Consider the following 22,975-nt stretch of genomic DNA (forward strand, 5'->3'; position numbering starts at 1 on the left):
ATGCATGGTCCTGGGACTTGAACTCATGGCCTGGACAATGTCGCTGAGCTTTTTTGCTCAAGGCTAATGTTTTATCACTTGAGTCACAGCTCCACTTCCAGATTATTTTGGTAGTTAATTGGAGATAAGAGTCTCACAGGCTTTCCTGCCTGGGCTGGTTTTAACACTGGATCCTCAGATCTCAGCCTCCTGAATATCTAAGATTACAGGTATGAACTACTTATGCTGGTCTTCATCCTTTCTTTTTAATGGAATTGGAGATTGAACTCAGGACCTCACACTTGCTAAGCAGGTGTTATGACTCTAGCCAGATTTTGTTGGTTATTTTGCACATGGAGTCTTGTGGACTTTTGTGCCTGGGCTGGCTTCAAACCAAGATCTTCCAAATCTCAGCCTCCTAAGTAAGTACCCAGAATTTCCCTTGAAAGCCACCAGTGACTGGCTTGCGGGTTATTTTTGAGATAAGGTCTTGCTTCCTACCCAGATATGTACCTGGGAATGACCTACCTATGTTTGCCTTCCCATTGTTGCTAAGGTAACAGGCATGAACCACCATGTCCAGCTGTTGGTTGAGAAGTGTTCTCATGAAGTTTTCTGCTCCAGATTCACCTCAAACCACACCCTTCCCAATCTCAGCCTCCCAAGTAGCTAGGATTGGGAAGGTGGCTCAGTGGTAGAGTGCTTGCTTTGCATGCCTGAGGTCCTGGGTTCGATTCCTCAGTACCACATAAGCAAAAAGAAAAAAGCCAGAAGTGGCGCTGTGGCTCAAGTGGTAGAGCGTTAGCCTTGAGCTGAAGAGCTGAGGGACAGCGCCCAGGCCCAGAGTTCAGGCCTCACGACCGGACCCAAAAAAAAAAGTCGTGAGGCCCAAGTAGCTAGGATTACAAGTGTAACCCACTGATACCTGGTAGATCTATCTATTTCTGAGGTTGACCCCTAGATGCATTCCCACATGAAGATGTAACAAGAATAAAATGAAACTGGGCCTCAACTCCCAGGGAGTGAGCCACCACCAAACTGAGAGCCCAGCCTGTCACCCCACACCCTCAGGCTAGGACCTTTTTACTGAGTCTCTGTGACTAAGCACATCAGAAAGAGGTCTGTGTCATCAAACTTCTCATTTTCTATTCACCAGAGTTAAAGTGGCCAGTGCCATACCCACTGGCTACTCCCCACAATGAACTCTGCAAAGAACCTTCTAGTCTGATCAGAAAACCTACAGACTTGTCTCTCTCGAACTGAGCACCCCAGATTGGTCCTTGTATTTTCTCCCTCTCAGATTTGGGTCTCAAGATTGAGATACTTCTTTCCCACACACTGAACCACTAGAAAAGTACATCACTAGATTCCTTCAGTGTCTATCCCATCTACAAAGTCAATGCACAGATAGGTCACTCCAGTGTCTACTCCATTTCTCCTTTCCTAGACTCTTACTTCCATTTTATTCACTGATTAACTCAATAGCTACTTACTGAGTGTTCTGTGCATTGTCCTAGGCACAGGGTATATGGAAAACAGACAAGATCCCAGGCCTGGGGGTATGGAAAACAGACAAGATCCCAGGCCTGGGGATATGGCCCAATTAGTAAAGCTCCTGTAGAAGCAAAGTGTAAAGCCCTGAGTTTAAACCCCAGTGTAGGGGGAAAAAAAATGTGTAGACCAGATCCTTAATGTCAGAAAAACATGTATTCTAGTTAGGGAAAGACACAATAAACAAAAGTAAATGAACATATGGGAGAATATTAGATAGGAGCTAAGTATGATTAAGAGAACTAGAAGAGAATAATGTGACAGTGACTGGCTAGTCTACTTTAGATTGGGAAATTTCTCTGAGTTAGAACCTGAATAAGAGCTAGTGCTGGTGACTCACCTGTAATCTTAGCTCCTCAGAGAGCTGAGATCTGAAGTATCTCACTTCCAAGACAGCCTAGGCAGTAAAGTCTACAAAACACCATCTCCAAAATATTTAGTAAAGGCCAGGTGCCAGTGGCTTATGCCTATAATCCTAGCTACTCAGGAGGCTGAAATCTGAGGATCACAGTTTGAAGCCAGCCCAGGGAAGAAAAGTCCATGAGACTCTTATCTACAAAAACTACTCAGAAAAAAAAACAGGAATGGTGCTGTTGCTCAAGTGGTAGAGCACTAGCTCTTAGCTCAAAGAGACTCAAGGACAATCTCCAGGCCCTCAGTTAAAGCCCCTGGACCAGCAAAAAAAATTCAGTAAAAAGCAAGGCTGGAGGCATGGCTTAAGTGATAGGGTACCAGTTGTGAAAGCAAGCCAAATAAGTAGAGGTCCTGAGTTCAAACGCAGTACTGGCAAAAGAAAAAAACAAAATGGGAGGAACTTGTTCTAGAAAAATACAACAGGTGCCAAGTCTCCAAGATGGGAAGACTGGGAGAAGTTGGGAGTGGGCATATCTCTGGACCAACAGGAAGGCTAGTATGATGAGCATGACAAATGAGGGTAGAATGGGAGAAGTGGGGTTGGAGAGAGGAGCAAGACTTCAAAGGCTGAGACAAGAAGATGGACTGATTCTAAGTATGGTGGGTGCCATGGGAAATTTTGATCTAGCCTACTTGGGAAGCAAGAGAGAGAGTCAAGATTTGTGCACTAGTGGCTCACTCCTGTAATCCTAGGTACTCAAGGGACTGAGATCTGAGGATCACTATTAGAAAACAGCCAAGGAAGAAGAGGCCATGAGACTCTTTATCTCCAGTTAACCAGCTATAAGCTGGAAATAGAACTGTGGCTCAAGTGGTAGAACACCAACCTTAAGCAGAAAAAGCCAAGTGAGAGCACCAGGTCATGATATCAAGCCCCAGTACCAGGAGAGAGAGGGGGGATAGAGAGAGAGATTGAGAGAGGGAGGAAGAGAGAGAGACCCACGAAATCAGGAGGGCTGGAAAAGTGGCTTAGCGGTAGAGTGCTTGCCTTACATGCATGAGGCCCTGGGTTCGATTCCTCAGCACCACATAGACAGAAAAGGCCGGAAGTGGCACTGTGGCTCAAGTGAGCTGAAGAGTTGAGGGACAGCACCCAGGCTTAGAGTTCAAGCCCCACGACCAACGAAACAGTTTAAAACAAAACTTTACATTAAAAAAATCAGAAGGCATTTACAATTTACAATGATGACTTAGATGAAGTTATCAGTGGAAGTGATGAGAAATAGTTCAATTCAGGATATATTCTATTTGGAAGTGGTACTGATTGATTGGTTGGTTGGTTGATTGATGCCAGTCCTGGGGCTTATCCCTGAGCTTCTTTTGCTGAAGGCTAGCCCTCTACCACTTGAGCCACAGCACCACTTCTGGTGTTTTTCTGAGTAGTTTATTAGAGATAAGAGTCCCATGGATTTTCCTGCCTGGGCTGGCCTCAAATCATCATCCTCAGATCTCAGCCTTCTGAGTAGCTAGGATTATAGGCATGAGCCAGCAGCTCCTGGCAGTATTTCATTTTTTAGTGTGCAGGTCCTGGGGATTGAACTCAAGGACTGGCCACTGTCCCTGAGCTTTTTTTGCTCAAGGCTAACACTTTACCACTTGAGCCACAACTCCACTGATTTGGGATATATTAAAGTGGGGCTACCAATTTAAACAGTTAGATGAGTCTAGAATTCCAGGAAGAGAGATTTGGATGCCATTGGTACATGGATACTATTCAAAGCTGTGGGACTAGCCAGAATCATGGAAGAGAGAATAAGTCAGGAAGGAAAGAGGTCTGACAAGAGGCTCCAATGTTGGGGCACCTGCCTAGAAATATGAGGCTGTGAGTTCAAACCCCAGTATCACCAACAAAGGCATTATAGTAAATATTCTTTTCTCTGTGTGTATATGTGTACACACATGAGCATGCATATAGGATTTGGACCTAGAGCCTCAAACACACTAGGCAAGTGTTCTACCACTGAGCTATATCATTCGCCCACAGCAAACATTGTGTGTGTGTGTGTGTGTGTGTGTGTGTGTGTGTGTGTGTGTGTGTGTGTGTGTGTGTGTGTGTGTGTGTGTGTGTGTGTGTGTGTGTGTGTGTGTGTGTGTGTGTGTGTGTCGGTAGTGGGGCTTGAACTCTGGGCGCTGTCCCTGGGCTTTTCAGTACAAGAAGAATGCTCTACCACTTGAGCCACAGTGCCACTTCCAGTTTTCTGGTGGTTAATTGGAGATAAGAATCTCATGGAAGGGCTGGGAAGGTGGCTCAGTGGTAGAGCGCTTGCCTTGCATGCCTGAGGCCCTGGGTTCGATTCCTCAGCACCACATAAGCAGAAAAAAAAAGCCAGAAGTGTTGCTGTGGCTCAAGTGGTAGAGTGCTAGCCTTGAGCTGAGGAGCTGAGGGACAGCGCCCAGGCCCAGAGTTCAGGCCCCACGACCGGACCCCCCCCCCCCCAAAAAAAAAAGAATCTCATGGAGTTTCCTGCCCAAGCTGGCTTTGAAATAGTGATCCTCAGATCTCAGCCTCCTGAGTAGCTAGGATTACAGGCGTGAGCCACCAGTGCCCAGCTGGCAACAAATATTCCTAAAGCTAAATTCTGAGCGACACTTTACTTTTTCATGAAGTGGTTTTAAGGTTATAATCAGGTTTTCATATTAGAAAAATACATTTTATCTCCAGTTAACCAGACAAAAGTAGAGGTATGGCCCAAGTGTAGAGTATCAGCCTTGAGGGGAAAAGCCAAGTGAGAGTGTGAGTCCCTGAGTTCAAAACCCTGTACTGGCATGAACAAAAAGAAAAAAAAAAGAAAGAAACTTGAAGCCTGATCCCAAAAGACTGACTCTTCTTCCATCCCACACACTGAAAATTCACCAAGCTCTCAGACTGGATTTGCTAAATTCCCTGGTGTTAATCCCTAGCAAAACCCTAAAACTAGCCTGGGCTTGGTGGCTCACACTTGTAATCTTAGCTACTCAGGAGGCTGAGATCTGAGGATTACAGTTCAAAGCTAGCCCAGGCAGGAAAGTCTGTGAGGCTCTTATCTCCAATTAACCACCAGAAAACCAGAAAGCGGTAGAGAACTCGCCTTGAGCAAAAAAGCTCAGTGACAGTTGGCCAGGTACTGAGTTCAAGCCCCACTACCAACAAACAAAAAGCAAAACAAAAGAAAAACTTGAAACTGAGCAGCCAAAAGTGAGCTCCAGAGATTCCACTCTAATCTCCCTACTCCAAGTCCCCCAGAATGAAGACCTCTATTTCCATCCATCAAATTGAAAGTCCCTCACTAAGCCTTTAGCCTAATGCCCTAGATTGTCCCCAAATTGTCCCCTAGATTGTCCCCATCCAAGCTAAGTACCTAAGCTTGTCTTCCTAGTCTTATCTCCCAGACTGACTCCCCCAGATTAAGCTCCCTGTTTTCTACTGAATTTATGGATTGAGACATACCCAGGCTGGGTCTACAGACTGCAATCTCCAGACTTGGTCCTGTTTAGGGATCCAGGAAGGGGACTTCACCATTCTATTGACTCTACATTTTGTACCCATCTGACCCCTGCAGAATCACATTATTCACATTGAGCTTCCAGGACCCAGTTCTGCAAATTTTCTTCCATGTTTGGTTTTTTTTGGTAGTTCATGGGATTGTTCACCTGAGCTGGCTAAGAACCTCCATCCTTAGATCTCAGCCTCATGAGTAGCAAGCAATCCAGTATGAACCATTAGCACCTAGCCCCACATGGAAACTGTCTTTAGTGACCCCCAAAGCGAGTTGCCAGTGTAACTTCCCTAGACTGATCCTAAGACTGAGTCCCCACACCCTGCCTTTATATACATATATATGTATATATTATATACATATATATAATATATACATATATGTATATATTATATACATATATATGTATATACATATATTATATATATACATATACATATATGTGTATATATATGTATATACATATATTATATATATGTATATAATATATACATATATGTATATATACATATATATGTGTGTGTATGTATATATAGCGGCTTGAACTCTGGGCCTGGTTGCTGACCCTCAGCTCTTCATCTTAAGGCAAGGGCTCTACCACTTGAGCCATAGCAACACTTCTGGTTTTCTGGTGGCTAACTGGAGATAAGAGTCAGAGCAGGGCTGGGAAGGTGGCTCAGTGGTAGAGCGCTTGCCTTGCATGCATGAGGCCCTGGGTTTGATTCCTCAGCACCACATAAACAAAAAGAAAAAAGCCGGAAGTGGTGCTGTGGCTCAAGTGGTAGAGCACTAGCCTTGAGCTGAAGAGCTGAGGGATAGCACCCAGGCCCAGAGTGCAGGCCCCATGACTGACAAAAGAGAGAGAGAGAGAGAGAGAGAGAGAGAGAGAGAGAGAGAGAGAGAGAGAGAGAGAGAGAGAGAGAGAGAGAGAGAGAGAGAGAGAGCAAGCATATCCCGGTTTTCTAATGGTTAATTGGAGATAAGAGTCTCATGGATTTTCCTGCCTGGGCTGGGTTTGAACCGGGATCATCAGATCTCAGCCTCCTGAGTAGCTAGATTACAGTGTGAGCCACCGATGCCCTGCCCGGATTATGGTCTGTTTTTTGTTGTTTTTGGTGGTGGTGGTTTTGTTTTTTGGGCTTGAACTCGAGCTTGGGATCTGCCCCTGAGCTTCTTTTGCTCAAGGCTAGTACTCTACCACTTGAGCCACAGCAGCACTTCCCACTTTTTCTTAGTAGTTTATTGGAGATAAGAGTCTTACAGACTTTCCTGCCTGAGCTGGCTTCAAACCGCTATCTTCAAATCTCAGCCTCCTGAGTAGCTAGGATTACAGGAATGAACCACCAGCACCAGGCCACGTGTTTTGATTATTAAATGCCTTTGTTGATGTCATCCATACTGAATTCCCCATTAAAATCAATCTGCAGATTGACCTTTTCATTTTTTTTCTTTTGTTTGCTTTTGCTTTGTCTTGTATGCTAATCCTGAGGCTTTAATTCAAGTCCTGGGCACAGTCCCTGAGCTTCTTTTTTTTGGGAGGGGGGAGGGGGTCCAGTCGTGGGGCCTGAACTCTGGGCCTGGGCGCTGTCCCTCAGCTCTTCAGCTCAAGGCTGGCGCTCTACCACTTGACCCACTTCCGGCTTTTTTCTTTTTGCTTATGTGGTGCTGAGGAATCTAATCCAGGGCCTCATGCATGCAAGGCAAGCCCTCTACCACTGAGCCATCTTCCCAGCCCCACCCTGAGCTTCTTTTTGCTCAAGGTTCAGCCTCTATCACTTGAGCTGCAACTCCACTTCCAGCTTTTTTGGTAGTTAATTGGAGATAAGAGTCTCACAGATTTCCCTACCCAGGCTGCCTTCAAACTACAATCCTCAGAGCTCAGCCTCCTGAGTAGGTAGGATTACAGGTATGAGCCTCTGGCACCCAGCTAGCTCTTCAAATTTAGATTGTTTCATACCAATCCTATCCCTATTTGAATCCCTAGAACAAACCTCAGAACTTGAGCTTGGCCTACTGAGCTCCCTTCATGAGCCCACTTCCGACCCCCACCCCCCAGAAAGAATTTCCCTGTCTGGTTCTCACTAAATCTCTGAAGGAGATCCTAAGGTGAGCTCACTTTTTTTTACCCCTCCAACTAAAATCCCCAGGATGAGCCCCACTGAATCATAGCTCTGATTCCACAGACTGACTCACCCACTTTCTGGCTCCCAGGCTGGACTCTGGAGTCTGGACTGTAGCTCAGCTCCCCAAACTAGGTGAGCTGAAACTGCTGACCTCAGATGCCTACATTAAGCCCAAGACTGAACTCCAAAACCAGGAGCTCAACCTGCCAAATCCACAATAGGCCTCAGTCAAGCATTCAGACTAAACCCCTATAGCAAATTCCCCAAACTCTCTAGCCTAAACCTCCAGGTAAACTCCTAGACTTCATTCCCACATTGAACCCTTAGATGGAACCTTGCACATTGGACTCCTGGAAATGCCAATCTACCTCCCACATTGTGTATCTCCACACACAGCTACCTAAAGCAAGCAAAACCTTCAAGCCTGTGCCCAGCAATCTACACAGTCCTGAGCTTGTGTGCCCAAGCTTGCCAGTCTTCTTCCTGTCCTCTTCCCTGAGCTCTCTCTACCCCTGTCACTGATCCTGTCCCTTTCCCTTGAGTGGGAAGGACAGAATATGTAGGAGAAAAAATGCAGCAGAGAAACATGCCTCACTTCCCAGGTAAAACACCTAAGGCAGCCACCTTCTCTGTAAGTGTTGGTTTTGCCATTAGATAAATATGGCATAATCATACCTATCTTACAGAGTTGAGACTATGGAAGGAGCTGATTTATGTAGAACACCTGTGCTTGGAGAGGGGCGTTGGACTTGTGAGGATCACCTACTTTACTGAGGGATACAGATACAATGACAGTCCCAGTAGGACTAGTGGGATGGAAGTGAACAGAGGGGAATGTGGGAACCCAGATGGTCCTAACCCAGCCTGAGTACTCAGGACAGGCTTACAGAAGGCGAAGAACTTCAGTAAGACTCAGTGGCTGTTGGCCTGGTGGAGCAGGTTGGGACATGTTGAGGGAGGCATACGTGGAATAAGCCAGAGGTCTGCAGAAGCCAGTCACCAAGGGCTTTAAATGGCAGCTAAAGGGCTGCTTCTTTCTCAGCAGGCACAGAGGAGCCTTTGACAGGTTTGAGCAGAAGAGCAAAAGGGAGCAATGTGTTATGTAGGCTTTTCTGATGGCCAGGATTAAAGAGGGTGGGAGAAAGAGGCTCTTCACCAGAAAGGCATATGAAAGCCTCAGCTGAGCCAGTGAACACAGATCTGCTTGGTCTATGACTCAAACTTGATCGTGGAGATGCACATTCCTAGCAAAACAAGACTTGATTTGAACGAGACAGAAGTTGCTCGTGCCTGACAACTTAGGAGGCTGAGATCTGAAAATCATGATGTGAATCCAGGCAGGGAAGACATCTGAAAGACACATCTCCAATTAACTAGCAAAATGTCTGAAGTGGAGTGATGGCTCAAGTAGTAGAGCACCAATCTTGAGTGAAAAGACTAAGTGACAGTATGAAGCCCTGAGGTCAAGGTCTGTGCTGGCAGGCACGCACGCGCGCGCGCACACACACACACACACACACACACACACACACACACACACACACACACACACACACACACACACACACACACACACACACACACACACACACACACACACACACACACACACACACACACACACACACACACACAAAATTTCATTTGTTATATAAATGAGCCCTCTTCAGAAATGCCACCTATATCCATTCGGTGCCAGGTGCATGTTCTTTTTTTTTTTTTTTTTGTCAGTTGTGGGGCTTGAACTTGGGCTGGGCACTGTGCCTGAGCATTTTTTTGCTAAAGGCTAGAGCTATACCACTTCAGCCACAGTGCCATTTCCAGTTTTTGCAGATAAGAGTCTCATGGTTCTTTTTTGCCCATGCTGGCTTTGAACCAAGATCCTTAGATCTCAGCCTTCCTCCTGAGTAGCTAGGATTATAGGTGTGAGCCACCGGCACCTGGCAAGGTGCATGTTCTAAGTAGGGAGACCCAGCATGTAGGAGGTATTGAAGCTTACGTGGGGTGGAGGTTTCCTTTTTTGTTTTTGCCAGTCCTGGGACTTGAACTCAGAGCCTGGGCACTGTTCCTGAGCTTCTTTTGCTCAAGGGTAGCACTCTATGACTTGAGCCACAGCACCACTTCCAGTTTTTTCTGCTTATGTGGTGCTGAGGAATCAAACCCAGGGCCTCATGCATGCAAGGCAAGTCTCTACCACTGAGACACCTTCCCAGCCCCTACCCTGAACATTTCTAAGCTTATTATAAATCCTACATAAATATCATTTGTAAAATTTGTTTGACATCCCATTACATGAGTACACCATACTGAGTCCCTCCCATTTGATATTTTTGCTTGGGGTTTGACTATATTCTAAACAAAACTTCAGTGAAAAGGTATTTGTGCAAAGAATATGTTCCTATAATCAGAAAGATTGAAACAAAGAATCATTTTTCTCTCTTGTTTGCTTTTTTGTGGCACTGGAAATGGAACTGAGGGGGCTCATGCATGCTAAGTAAGTGCTCTACTACTGAGCTACATCCCCAGATCTTTCTTTCTTTTCTTTATGTGACTGATGTTTTCTGATAGAAAAGTGCTCTCTCTCTCTCTCTCTCTCTCTCTCTCTATATATATATATATATATATATATATATATATATATTGTGTACATATATATATATACACACATGTATATATACATATATATGTATGAGTTGGGTGTCATTGATTCATGCCTGTGATCCTAGGTACTTAAGAGGCTGAGATCTGAGGATTCAGATTTGAAGCCAGCTGGAGCAGGAAAGTCTATGAGACTCTTATCTCTAATTAATTACACCAAAAAGCTAGAAATGGAGTTGTGGCTCAAGTGGTAAAGTGCTAGTGTCCGGGCCCTGAGTTCAAACCCAAGGACTGGCACCAAAAAAATGTGGGAATAAGCAAACTTCTCTTAATGCAGATGAATGTGCACATCACTGGTAGTGAAACTAACTTGAAAGAGGATACTCATACCTTAATAATAAAAGCTCTCCTGGGCCCCGAGGCTCACGCCTGTAATCCTAGCTACTCAGGAGGCTGAGATCTGAGGATCTCCGTTCAAAGCCAGCCTGGGCAGGAAAGACCTTGAGACTCCTATCTCCAATAAACCACTAGAAAACCGGAAATGGTGCTGTAGCTCAAGAGGTAGAGTGTTCGCCTTGAGCTGAAGAGCTGAGGGACAGCGCCCAGGCCCAGAGTTCAAGTCCCATCACCAACCAAAGGAAAAAAATAATAAAAGCTCTCCAAAGACCATGAGTGAAAAAAAATGTGGAAGAAAGCTAGATATTGTAGTGTGAGCCTGTAGACCCAGCTACGCAAGTCTGAGACAGAAACATTCCTTGAGCTCAGGAGTCTGAAATCAGCAAGAGCACTAAAGCTATATTGTGTTCCAAAAATGAGAAATACAAAAAAATAAAACCCTCTAAAGAGGACAATGAAAACCACACATAGTCCCACCATCCAGAGACAGCTTCCTGTACATGGTTGTTTCCTCATATTTACATATGCAAATGTTATTGTTGCTACTACTAATGGTAATAGTAATTTACCAGCTTCCATTTTGTTGGCTGCCAGCTAACCTATATACTGTGATTCTGCTACTATGGCATCAGCTGAGACTGTTTCTGATTTCAAATGATGTTGCTAGGGATTTATTTGTGTGTGTGTGATACTGAGGATTGAACTCAGGGCCTCATACTTGCTAGGCACATGTTCAATCACTTGATCCACACTTCCAGCCCCTTATTGTGTTGGTTATTTTTGAGGTAGGGTCTAACTCCTCAGACTGACCTGGGCTGCAGTCCTCCTAATTGGGCTTATCCTCTCCTTATTGCCAGAGAGCAAAGCTGCCTACGTAGCACTGCATCTAACCATTGTACTTACCTTGTAGCTAGGAGTGCAACTCTGCTCTGAGCCATTAGTTGAGATGGAGTGCCTTGATTTTATTTTTGGCTTAGGCTAGCCTCAAACCACAATCTCCTAAACTCTGCTTCCAATGTAGCTAGGATTACAGGCTGGAGCCATCATGCCCAGTGCTGTGGACACCTTTAGGCTGAACATTCTGGTATGAGGAGATTGTGGACAGGAGAGGAGATGCTATCCATGGGGGAAAGAAGCTCCCAGAGCTTCCTCTCTGCTAATCTCCCATCTGATCTTGCCTCTTTGTTCCCCATAGAGTCTCTGGAGCTGATAGCCACAGCGGCAGAGCACTCTAATGCTGCCATTCGCAAGATGGTGAGTGGTTCTCCTAGCACTTGCCCATCCTTGGCCACGTGTCTTTGGTATCTCTGTCCTGGGATTGGGGACAGGCTTATGCCTTGAAGATATCCAGGGGGCAATTGACACCCCAAGCCCTGCTGTCTTCTTCCAGGAGCGAATGCATAAGCTGCTGAAGGTATATGAGCTGCTAGGAGGTGAGGAGGACATTGTCAGCCCAACCAAAGAGCTCATAAAAGAAGGCCACATCCTGAAGCTCTCAGCAAAGAATGGGACCACTCAAGACCGATACCTCATACTAGTAAGTGACAGCTGTGGAGTTGGTGGTGGGAGTGGATATTCCCTTTCTTCCTCTATACAGATGAACCTGGTGCTCACTCAAGGCTGTGCCACCTCCTATCTCTATTGTTGATGTTTTTTTCTAGATTTGAGGACTGAACTTGGGGCCTTGTACTTGCTCTTCCACTGAGCTAAATCCTCAAATCCCAGCTCTATTTTTTTTTGTGCCAATACTCAAGCTTGAATTCAGGGCTTAGATGCTATCCCTTAGCTCAAAACTGGCACTCTGACACTTGAGCCACAGCTTCACTTCAAGCTTTCTGCTGGTTAGTTGGAGATAAGAATCTCATGGATTTTTCTGCTTGGGCTGGCTTCAAACCATGATCCTCAGATCTGGGCCTCCTGAATAGCTAGAATTACAGACATAAGCCACCGATGCTTGGCTCTGCCATCTCTAGTTTATTGCAGTCATTCATTGTGTTTTCACGAAAACACTTATGTTGGGATTTGTTTTCTTTTTTTTTTTTTTTTGGTGCCTTTACTGGGGCCTAGACTAGGGGCCTTGTGCTTTTGCTTGTTTTTGTTTTCTACCATTGAATCATACTTCTACTTCTGGCTTTTTGCTGGTTGATTGGAGATGAATCTCATGGACTTTTCTGCCAGGGCTGTTTTTTTTTTCCTCCAAATATTTCTTTATTGAGATTAAATGATTAGATAAATTTCACAGTACTGTGTGTGTGGCATAGTTATACCTAGCTAAAGTCACAAACACCTTTTAACCTTCACTATTATAATCCTCATTATCTTAAGATAATGCTTATGAACTTTATGAACTTTTTTTTCTTTTTAATTTTTAATTGTGAAAATACGGTACAGAGGGGTTACAGTTACATGGGCAAGATAATGAGTACATTTCTTATCAAGCATTGTTGCCTCCTCCTTTGTTAAAAATGTGGAACACTTCACGAATGTGCGTGTCATCCTTGCACAGGGACCATGCTCATCTTCTCTGTATCGTTCCAGTTTTAGTATATGTGCTGCCGAAGCGAGCACAACTCTACGAACTTTAACAATAGAACTATTTCTACTAAATTGGGTGATAGGTACATTTCTTTCCTTTTGCTTAGTGTCAGCTGTTCACTCAGGGTCTGGGCACTGTCCCTGAGCTTCTTTTGCTCAAGGCTAGCATATACCATTGAGCCACAGCGCCACTTCTAGCCTTTTCTGTTAATATGGTACTGAGGAATTGAACCCAGGGCTTTATGCATGCTAGGCAAGCACTCTACCACTAAGCCACATTCCCAGCCCAGGGCTGGTTTTAAACCACTATCCTCAGATCTCAGTCCTCTGAGTATCTAGGATTACAGTTGTGAGCCACCAGGACCTGGCTTTTTTTTCCTCTTCTTTTTCTTTTTTCTTTTTTTCTTTTGTCAGTCATAGGCCTTGAACTCAGGGCCTGAGCACTGTCCCTGAATTTTTTGCGCAAGGGTAGCTCTCTACCACTCTGAGCCACAGCTCCACTTTTGGATTTCTGGTGGTTAATTGGAGATGAGTGTCATAGTCTTTCCTTCCCAGACTAATTTCAAACCATGACCCTCAAATTTCAGCCTCCTGAGTAGCTAGAATTACAGGCATGAGCCACCAATGGCTGACTTTTCTTTCCTCTTCTTCACAGATGATATAACTCAGATTTAGAGAGAAGGAACTTGCCCAAGGTCATCACATATATATATATATATATATATATATATATATATATATATATACATATATACATATATATACATACATACATACATACACACACACACATATACATATACATATACATACACATATACTCACACACACATATACATACATACACATACATATCAATCTTTTCCTTTCTAGTTCAACGACCGCCTCCTTTACTGCGTGCCCAGGCTGCGGCTGCTTGGCCAGAAGTTTAGCGTGCGGGCACGCATCGATGTAGATGGCATGGAGGTAAGCACCAGGAGGTGGGAAATGAGAACCCAGAGTGCATGCTGCAGAATGCTAGGGCCCTGGGGAGCTCAGTAAGCCTCACCATAACCCTTTTTCCATCTATCCAGCTAAAGGAAAGCTCCAACTTCAACCTTCCTCGGACCTTCCTGGTATCAGGAAAGCAGCGCTCCCTGGAGCTCCAGGCCAGGTACCTATCCTTGCCTATGACTTCCCTCCAAACCCCTCTTTCCTTCAGATATGCTGAAGCATTCCAGACACCTTTCCCCCAAGATGCAGGCATGTTCTTCAGCAATGGGGTTGATCTCTGAGGGCTAGCCACCATATGGATTTAGGGTGAGTACTCCAAGCATGAAGAAGATGCAGCATTCCTGCCAGGGGAGCCTTTAGTAGATGGAATAAGCTCTCTCTGATTGAAATGAACATTTCTTCTGGTGGGCTATGTTAGAGGACGGTAGTATGGTAATCCTATCATGAATAACAACATCGCAACCAGTATATTGTAGATTCACTGACTTAAGAGAAATATCTAAAATAACCAGAAATAACCTAATGCAATGCTTGGTCCATGGTAGGAGCCTGGTGTGGGACAAACAATCCTAAAACATTTGCTGGCCAGGCACCAGTGGCTCACAACTATAATCCTAACTGCTCAGGAGCCTGAGATTTGAGGATCACAGTTCAAAGGCAGCCTGGGCCAGAAAGTCCATGAGACTCTCCATTTAGCCATCAAAAAGCTGGAAGTTGAGGTGTGGCTCAAGTAGTAAAGTGCCATCCTTGAGTGAAAAAAAAACAAGCGATATCCCTAAGTTCAAACCTCAGTACTGAAAAAAAAACTGAAGTAAAAAATGACTGGTGGGTAAAGACATGAAAAATATAGCAAGGATTACAGGCTCACACCTGTAATCCTAACTACTCAGGAGGCTGAGATCTGAGGATCAGGTTTCGCAGCCAGCTTGGACAGGAAAGTCCATGAGACTCTTCTAAGTAACCATCAGAAAACCAGAAATGGCACTGTGGCTCAGGTGGTAGAGCACTAGCCTTGAGCACAAAGAGGCCCAGAGTTCAAGCCTAAAGCCTCAGGACTGGCAAACAAAAGCACATTGTCTGCACAAGAAGGGATGATAGAGGGATGCTGGGTCACCAAGAAGTGTAAGGTTTCTGCCTAGTGGCCCAAGGAAGGAACAAAGAGTTTTGCTTTGCAATCACTTTTACTACCTTTAAGAATTGTGTTTTAAGTTGCTTAGTAATTGTCAGAGAAGAACATGTGAGGAAAAGGCTCAGCTTTCTCAAGCAGTCTTTGGAGGCACATAGCTGGGGATTACAGGCTGACTGGCTTCACCTATTGAAAAGGGATCCTGTTCTTTATAATATTAACCCTGTCCTACAATCCTCCTCTTAAAGAAATCACATTGTTGGATTCTACTAATTCACTGTGATTTATAACAAACCAGTGGTGTCATTCTGTTGTGCACTTTGTTAAACCTTCTATGTGATTTTAATAAACTTAATTAACTTTTGGGCTGGCTGCAAAAAAAAAGAATTGTTTTTAAGCCAGGCACTATGGCTTATACCTATAATCCTAACTATTCAAGCAGGCTGAGATCTGAGGATCACAGTTTGAAGCCAGCTCCAGCAAGAAAGTCTGTGAGATTCTTTATCTCCAATTAACCACCTAAAAGCTACAAATAGAATTATGGCTCAAGTTGTAGAGCAGAAAAGTTCAAGGACAGCAACAAAGCCATGAGTTCAAGCCTTAGGACTGGTTCCCCCCCAAAATAGTTTTTAATGGAAAATTTTAAATACCCAGCAAAGTGATGCAATAAGCACCCATATTCCCACAACCAGTTCTAGACAACCAGTTCTCAATCATGCAACCCCAGAAATCATCTCAGAACTTCTAAAAATAACTGATGCCCCCAATTCTATCCCCAAAGATTCTGATTTAAATGGTCTAGGATACAGCCTCAATGTGGAGAGCTTTTAAAGCTCCTCAGGTAGATTTTTTTTGGGGGGGGGTCCGGTCGTGGGGCCTGAACTCTGGGCCTGGGCGCTGTCCCTCAGCTCTTCAGCTCAAGGCTAGTGCTCTACCACTTGAGCCACAGCGCCACTTCCAGCTTTTTTTCTTTTTGCTTATGTGGTGCTAAGGAATCGAACCCAGGGCCTCATGCATGCAAGGCAAGCGCTCTACTACTAAGCCACCTTCCCAGCCCCATCATCAGGTAATTTTAATGTGTGAACCAGGGTTTAGAGCCAATTATTTAAAAGTCAATAGTTGCATCTGGGTGTGTGGGAGGTATAGCTCAGTGATAGAGCATTTACCTAACATGCACAAGGAACTGGGTTCTGCTCCCAGCATCATGCAAAAGAAACTGTCAGCTACAAGCATTCTATCAGATTTCTTTTCAGTTTTACATTTTTGTTGGGATTCCTAGGCTGGCCTTGAATGCCTGAGCTTCTTGTTTCAGCCTGCCAAGAAACTGGGACTACAGGCATATGACATCACATGTAGCCTGCCATCTATGTCCTTTGCTGAACAATCTTAAAAGTAAACTACTGCAAGCAGAGGTGTAGCTTAAGTGGCAGAATGACAGCTTTGAGTAAAAAAGCCAATTCAATTGCAAGGTTCTGAGTTCAAGCTCCAGTATGGACACAGAAAATACACATAAAATATTGGTTAGCTGGGCACTGGTGGCTCATGCCTGTAATCCTAACTACTCAGGAATCTGAGATCTGAGAATTGAGGTTCAAAGCCATCCAGGCAGGAAAGTCCAAGTCCTGTGAGACTTTTTTTTTTTTTTTGGGGGGGGGGTTCTGGTCATATGGCCTGAACTCTGGGCCTGGGCACTGTCCCTCAGCGCTCTACCACTTGAGCCACAGCGCCACTTCCAGCTTTTTTCTTTTTGCTTATGTGGTGCTGAGGTCGAACCCAGTGCCTCATACATGCAAGGCAAGCGCTCTACCACTGAGCCACCTTCCCAGCCCCGAGACTTTTTTTGTCAGTTGTAAGGCTTGAACTCAGGGCCTGGGCATTGTCCTGAACTCTTTTGCTCAAGGCTAGCACTCTATCACTTTTTGCCAGAGTACCACTTCCAGTTTTCTGGTGGTTAATTGGAGATAAGAGTCTCATGGACTTTCCTGCCCAGGCTGGCTTCAAACCATGATCCTCATATCTCAGTCTCCCGAGTAGCTAGGATTATAGGCATGAGCCATTGGCCCCCAGCCCACATGAGACTGACAAAAAAAGAAAGATGGAGGGTGAATAACTCTGAAATACATGGCAGCTGCGAACGCAGACCACATAGATCTCAATGAAAAGCTGAAAAGCTGTGGATCAGTGGGGTTGCAGGGCAGGGAAAGGGAAAGCAATGGAGAGAGTTATTCTGATCAAAGTATATGCATGTCTAAAATGCCATGGTGAAACCCCTTGGTACAATTAATACATAGTAGGAAAAATAAATAACAAGCAAAACATGATCTACAGGGAGAATGGATAATAACAGGAGGGGGAATGGCTAATGAAAAGGGTGAATGAGGGTGCATATGGTCAAAATACTTTATTTGCCTGTGTGAAAATAGAATAGTGAAACCTGTTGAAATTGTTTTTGTTTTGTTTTGCCAGTCCTGGGGCTTGAACTCAGGGTCTAGCCATTGTCCCTGAGCTTCTTTTTTTTTTTTTTTCTTTGGGTCCGGTCCTGGGGCCTGAGCCTGGGCGCTGTCCCTCAGCTCTTCAGCTCAAGGCTAGCGCTCTACCACTTGAGCCACAGTGCCACTTCTGGCTTTTTTCTTTTTGCTTATGTGGTGCTGAGGAATCGAGCCCAGGGCCTCATGCATGCAAGGCAAGCGCTCTACCACTGAGCCACCTTCCCAGCCCACCCTGAGCTTCTTTTGCTTAAGGCTAGCAATCTACCACTTGAGCCACAGTACCACTTATGGCTTTTTCTATGTATGTGGTACTGAGGAATTGAACCTAGGGCTTCATGCATGCCAAGTAAGCACTAAGCCACATTCTCAGCCTCACTCTCCCTTTTGTGGGTCATGGGGCCTGAACTCTGGGCCTGGGCACTCTCCCTAGGCTCTTCAGCTCAAGGCAAGCACTCTACCACTTGAGCCACAGTGCCACAGTGCCACTTCCGGCTTTTTCTGCTTATGTGGTGCTGAGGAATCGAACCCAGTGTCTCATGCATGCAAGGCAAGCACTCTACCACTGAGCCACCTTCCTAGCCCCTCCCTTCTTTTTTTTGTGGTCATGGGGCTCAAGCCTGGGCCTGGGCCTGGGTGCTGTCCCTCAGCTCTTCAGCTCAAGGCCAGTGCTCTACCACTTGAGCCACAGCGCCACTTCCGGTTTTCTCTTGGTTAATTGGAGATCAGAGTCTCACTGACTTTCCTGCCCGGGCTACCTTTGAACTTCGATCCTCAGATCTCAGCCTCCTGAGTAGCTAAGATTATAAGCATAGTCACCAGTGCCCGGCTCCACTCTTCTTTTTTTTTGGGGGGGGGGGGGGGTCAGCTCAAAGCTACCAAGCTACCACTTGAGCCACAGCGCCACTTCTGGCTTTTTTTCTTTTTGCTTATGTGGTGCTGAGGAATAGAACCCAGGGCCTCAGGCATGCAAGGCAAGCGCTCTACCACTGAGCCACCTCCCCAGCCCCCGGCTCCACTCTTCTTAAAATAATTTCAAGGGGCTGGGAAGGTGGCTCAGTGGTAGAGTGATTGCCTAGCATGCATGAAGCCCCGGGTTCGATTTCTCAGTACCACATACAGTTTGAGCCACAGTGCCACTTTGGAATTTTTCTGAGTTGTTTATTGGAGATAAATGTCTCAAAGACTTTCCTGCCCCAGCTGACATTGAACCATGACTCTCAAATCTCAGCCTTCTGAATAGCTAGGATTACAGGTGTGAGCTCCAGTTACCCTGCCTTTATATGTTCTTTTTGCTTCTTATAATAAGCATTCTACATCATTAAAATTCTCTTGTAGTTATGACATATTTTTTTCACCTCCCTCTCAGCTCTGCTTCCAATTTTTTACTATAATAAAAAACACTGTGCCAGGTGTGGTTGTTCAAGCCTGTAATTCTAGCCACTTGGGAGGTAGAGATAGGGAAGTCGCAGTTTGAGTCTTGACCTTGCCAGACAAACACACACAAAAATGTTTGAGACTCCATCTCAACCATTGATTAGGTGCAGTGGCACACATCTGTCATACTAGAAATGCTAAGGGGTACACATAGGAAGATCACTGTCTAGGCCATCCCAAGCAAAAGGAGATCCTATCTCAAAAATAATACAAAAGGGGTCTGACAAGAGGCTCCAATGTTGGGGCACCTGCCTAGAAATATGAGGCTGTGAGTTCAAACCCCAGTATCACCAACAAAGGCATTATAGTAAAATTTTTTTTTCTGTGTGTGTATGTGTACACACATGAGCATGCATATAGGATTTGGACCTAGAGCCTCAAACACACTAGGTAAGTGTTCTACCACTGAGCTATAGCATTCACCCACAACAAACATTGTGTGTGTGTGTGTGTGTGTGTGTGTGTGTGTGTGTGTGTGTGTGTGTGTGTGTGTGTGTGTGTGTGTGTGTGTGTGTGTGTGTGTGTGTGTGTGTGTGTGTGTGTGTGTGTGTGTGTGTGTGTGTCGGTCGTGGGGCTTGAACTCTGGGCGCTGTCCCTGGGCTTTTCAGTTCAAGAAGAATGCTCTACCACTTGAGCCACAGTGCCACTTCCAGTTTTCTAGTGGTTAATTGGAGATAAGAATCTCATGGAGTTTCCTGCCCAGGCTGGCTTTGAAATAGTGATCCTCAGATCTCAGCCTCCTCAGTAGCTAGGATTACAGGTGTGAGCCACCAGTGCCCAGCTGGCAACAAATATTCCTAAAGCTAAATTCTGAGCAACAGCTTTACTTTTTCATGAAGTGGTTTTAAGGTTATAATCAGGTTTTCATATTAGAAAAAAATACATTTTTGCCAGGCACACACCTGTAATTCTAACTACTCAGGATGCTAAAATCTGAGAATTGCAGTTTGAAGCCACCCTGGGTAATACATGAAACTCTTATCTCCAGTTAACCACCAAAAAGCCAGAAATGGAGTTGTGGCTCATGTGGTAGAACAGTAGCCTGGAGCACAAAAGCTTAAGGATAGCACATAGGCCCTACGTTCAAGCCCCATAATGAACACACATGATGAACCCTATGCTTTGAACTGTTTCGTTTTGTTTTGTTTTTGGGTCCTGTCGTGGGGCCTAAACTCTGGGTCTGGGCGCTGTCCCTCAGCTCTTCAGCTCAAGGCTAGCGCTCTACCACTTCAGCCACAGCGCCACTTCTGGCTTTTTTCTTTTTGCTTATGTGGTGCTGAAGAATCGAACTCAGGGCCTCTGGCATGCAAGGCAAGCGCTCTACCACTGAGCCACCTTCCCAGCCCCTGCTTTGAACTTTTTATCCCACACTTTTTTTGGGGGGGAGGGGTCCGGTTGTGGGGCCTGAACTCTGGGCCTGAGCACTGTCCCTCAGCTCTTCAGCTCAAGGCTAGCGCTCTATCACTTGAGCCACAGCGCCACTTCCGGCTTTTTTCTTTTTGCTTATGTTGTGCTGAGGAATCAAAGCCAGGGCCTCAGGCATGCAAGGCAAGCGCTCTACCACTGAGCCAACTTCCCAGCCCTACTTTGAACTTTTTAGACAAGAGCTATTCCACTTAATAGTCTGTTTGCTTTTAATATAGGGTCTCGATGGGCTGGGAATGTGGCTCAGTGATAGAGTGCTTGTCTTGCATGCCTGAGGCCCTGGGTTCGATTCCTCAGCACCACATAAACAGAAGAAGCCGGAAGTGGCGCTGCGGCTCAAGTGGTAGAGTGCTTGCGTTGAGCTGAAGAGCTGAGGGACAGCACCCAGATCCAGAGACAGACATGACAGAGCCCCATGACAGACAAAGAAAGAAAGAAAGAAAAAGAAAGGAAGGAAGGAAGGAAGGAAGGAAGGAAGGAAGGAAGGAAGGAAGGAAGGAAGGAAGGAAGGGAGGGAGGGAGGGGTGGGTCTCAATAATTTCATTCAAGCTTGCCTCCTCGTGTCTCTGTTTCCACAGTAGCTGGGATTACATCACACTCAGCTAGAAAAAAATACTTTAGATGCCTAGAGTATGAATGTGGAAGGAAATTAGAAGATGGGAGGCAGCAGAGTGAGTGGTTGAGGAGGACTCACTGAGGCACAGGCCTTGGGGAGGCAAGAAAACCAGAAGGGAAGGACTGTGAGGGAAAAAAGCTAAGAGAAAAGAACAAGGCCCTGAGGTCAAGTCCCAGTACTGGCACAAAACAGAGACACAGAGTGAAGGGAGTCACAGTGATTATCTAATATAACACATTCTGCTGGGTTGGGCTTTACACGTTCTCAGTGATGCTCAGAATGATCCAGAAAGTAATAGTCATTGCTAGTGCGTGTGTGCGTGTGTGTGCGTGTGTGAGCGCACGTGCACGCGCACACACATGCACCAGTCCTGTGTCTTGAATTCAGGGCCTAGGGATTGTCCTTGAGTTTTTTGGGGGGGGCTCAAAAGTAGTGCTCTACCACTTGAACCATAGCTCTATTTCCAGCTTTTATTTTGATGCTGAATTGGAGATAAGGGTCTTATGGACTTTCCTGCCTGGACTGGCTTCAAATTGTGATCCTCGTATCTCAGCCTCCTGAGTAGCTAGGATTACAGGTGTGAGCCATTTGTGCCCAGTTTGTCCCTTAGCTTTTAAGCTCAAGACCCTACCCCTACAGTTCTACTTCTGACATTTCGGTGGTTAATTATAGATAAGTCTCCCATAATTTTCTGCTTATGCTGGCTTCAAACTCTGATCTTCAGATCTCAGCTTCCTTAGTAGCTAGGATTATAGGTGTTAGCCAATAGTGCCCAGCTTCCAGGTTTTTTTTAATTAAATTTAATTTTTTTTATTGACCTGCCTAACTCAGCATTTTTCTTTCTTCCCCACAAGGACTGAGGAGGAGAAGAAAGATTGGGTCCAGGTAACATCCAAGAAGGCTTGGTGGGAGGGGGCTGAAAGAGTATTAACAGGTCTCTTAGGGGACATAGACTCTTCCCCCCAAAACTCCTATCTAACAGAATGGGCCTACAGACCTCCCTGCCAACAGACTTTGCCATCCCCATTTTATAGCTAAGCAAACTGAAGTCCAGTGGCAAAACAGAAATTCACAAATTCAGGATGTTGGTTTCTCAGAGTGGGTCAAAACCTGTGAAGCCTTAAGCTCAGGCAGAGGCTAGGAAGGCCAGCTAAGGTTTTTCCAGTAACAGCTCTTCCCCCAACCCTACCCCCCTGGCTTTCCACCCTCATTTTTCTAATTACCTGGAGTATGGGAGGGGTTTGCTCAAGATTATATGTCTGGCATGGACACAGCTGAGCCTAGAACTTAAATTTTCCTTACTCCAGACTAAGGCATAGGAAGATGAGCTGAGGGTGAAGATAGGTGGCTTGTGGAGTGATCTGACCTCTCATTTCTTACCCCTCCCCGATAGGCCATCAACTCCACCCTCTTAAAGCATGAACAGACCCTGGAGACCTTCAAACTGTTGAACTCAACAAACAGGGAAGATGAAGATACCCCACCCAACTCACCAGTAAGAGTCGTCCTCCCTCCATGCCCCCACACCTCACCTCTATCTCCCTCAGCACTGGGAATCCCTTTCCAGCCTCCAAATTCCCACCTTTCCTTGGCATGATCCTCTCATTCCTAGGAAGTAGAGACTAGACAGACAATGCATGACCTCAGAGGAGCAGTTTTTTGTTCATAGGACTGCAGAGAAATCATGGGGGGAACAGGCCCAGAGAGTAAAGTGACCTTGGATGGCACAATGAGGTAGGAACCAGTCCAGGCTCAAAGCTACAGGTAATCCTTGCTACTTAGGAGGCTGAGATCCAAGAATCACAGTTTGAAGCCATCCC

At 45.4% G+C, this 22,975-nt stretch overlaps 1 protein-coding gene and 1 non-coding gene across 5 annotated transcripts in view; one reads left to right on the plus strand and one right to left on the minus strand.

The window, feature by feature from the left end:
* Fgd1 (FYVE, RhoGEF and PH domain containing 1) overlaps positions 1–22,975 on the plus strand; it is a 66,273-nt gene that overhangs the window by 38,689 nt on the left and 4,609 nt on the right. For 3 of the 4 annotated variants that reach the window (XM_070040393.1, XM_070040395.1, XM_070040396.1), the window contains exons 9-15: positions 10,020–10,037; positions 11,733–11,791; positions 11,928–12,074; positions 13,946–14,038; positions 14,146–14,225; positions 22,010–22,040; positions 22,549–22,650. In XM_070040393.1, coding sequence (XP_069896494.1) covers positions 10,020–10,037; positions 11,733–11,791; positions 11,928–12,074; positions 13,946–14,038; positions 14,146–14,225; positions 22,010–22,040; positions 22,549–22,650 — 530 coding nt within the window. The remainder of the gene's footprint in view (positions 1–10,019; positions 10,038–11,732; positions 11,792–11,927; positions 12,075–13,945; positions 14,039–14,145; positions 14,226–22,009; positions 22,041–22,548; positions 22,651–22,975) is intronic. The other variant, XM_070040394.1, reaches the window with a different exon arrangement.
* LOC138840624 (U6 spliceosomal RNA) lies at positions 12,999–13,105 on the minus strand. Its single transcript, XR_011376175.1, has one exon. It is a non-coding gene; the product is annotated as a U6 spliceosomal RNA (small nuclear RNA).

This window comes from Dipodomys merriami, unplaced genomic scaffold, assembly GCF_024711535.1.
Source record: "Dipodomys merriami isolate MVZ:Mamm:240054 unplaced genomic scaffold, mDipMer1.0.p SCAF_3, whole genome shotgun sequence".
Lineage (NCBI taxonomy): Eukaryota > Metazoa > Chordata > Mammalia > Rodentia > Heteromyidae > Dipodomys > Dipodomys merriami.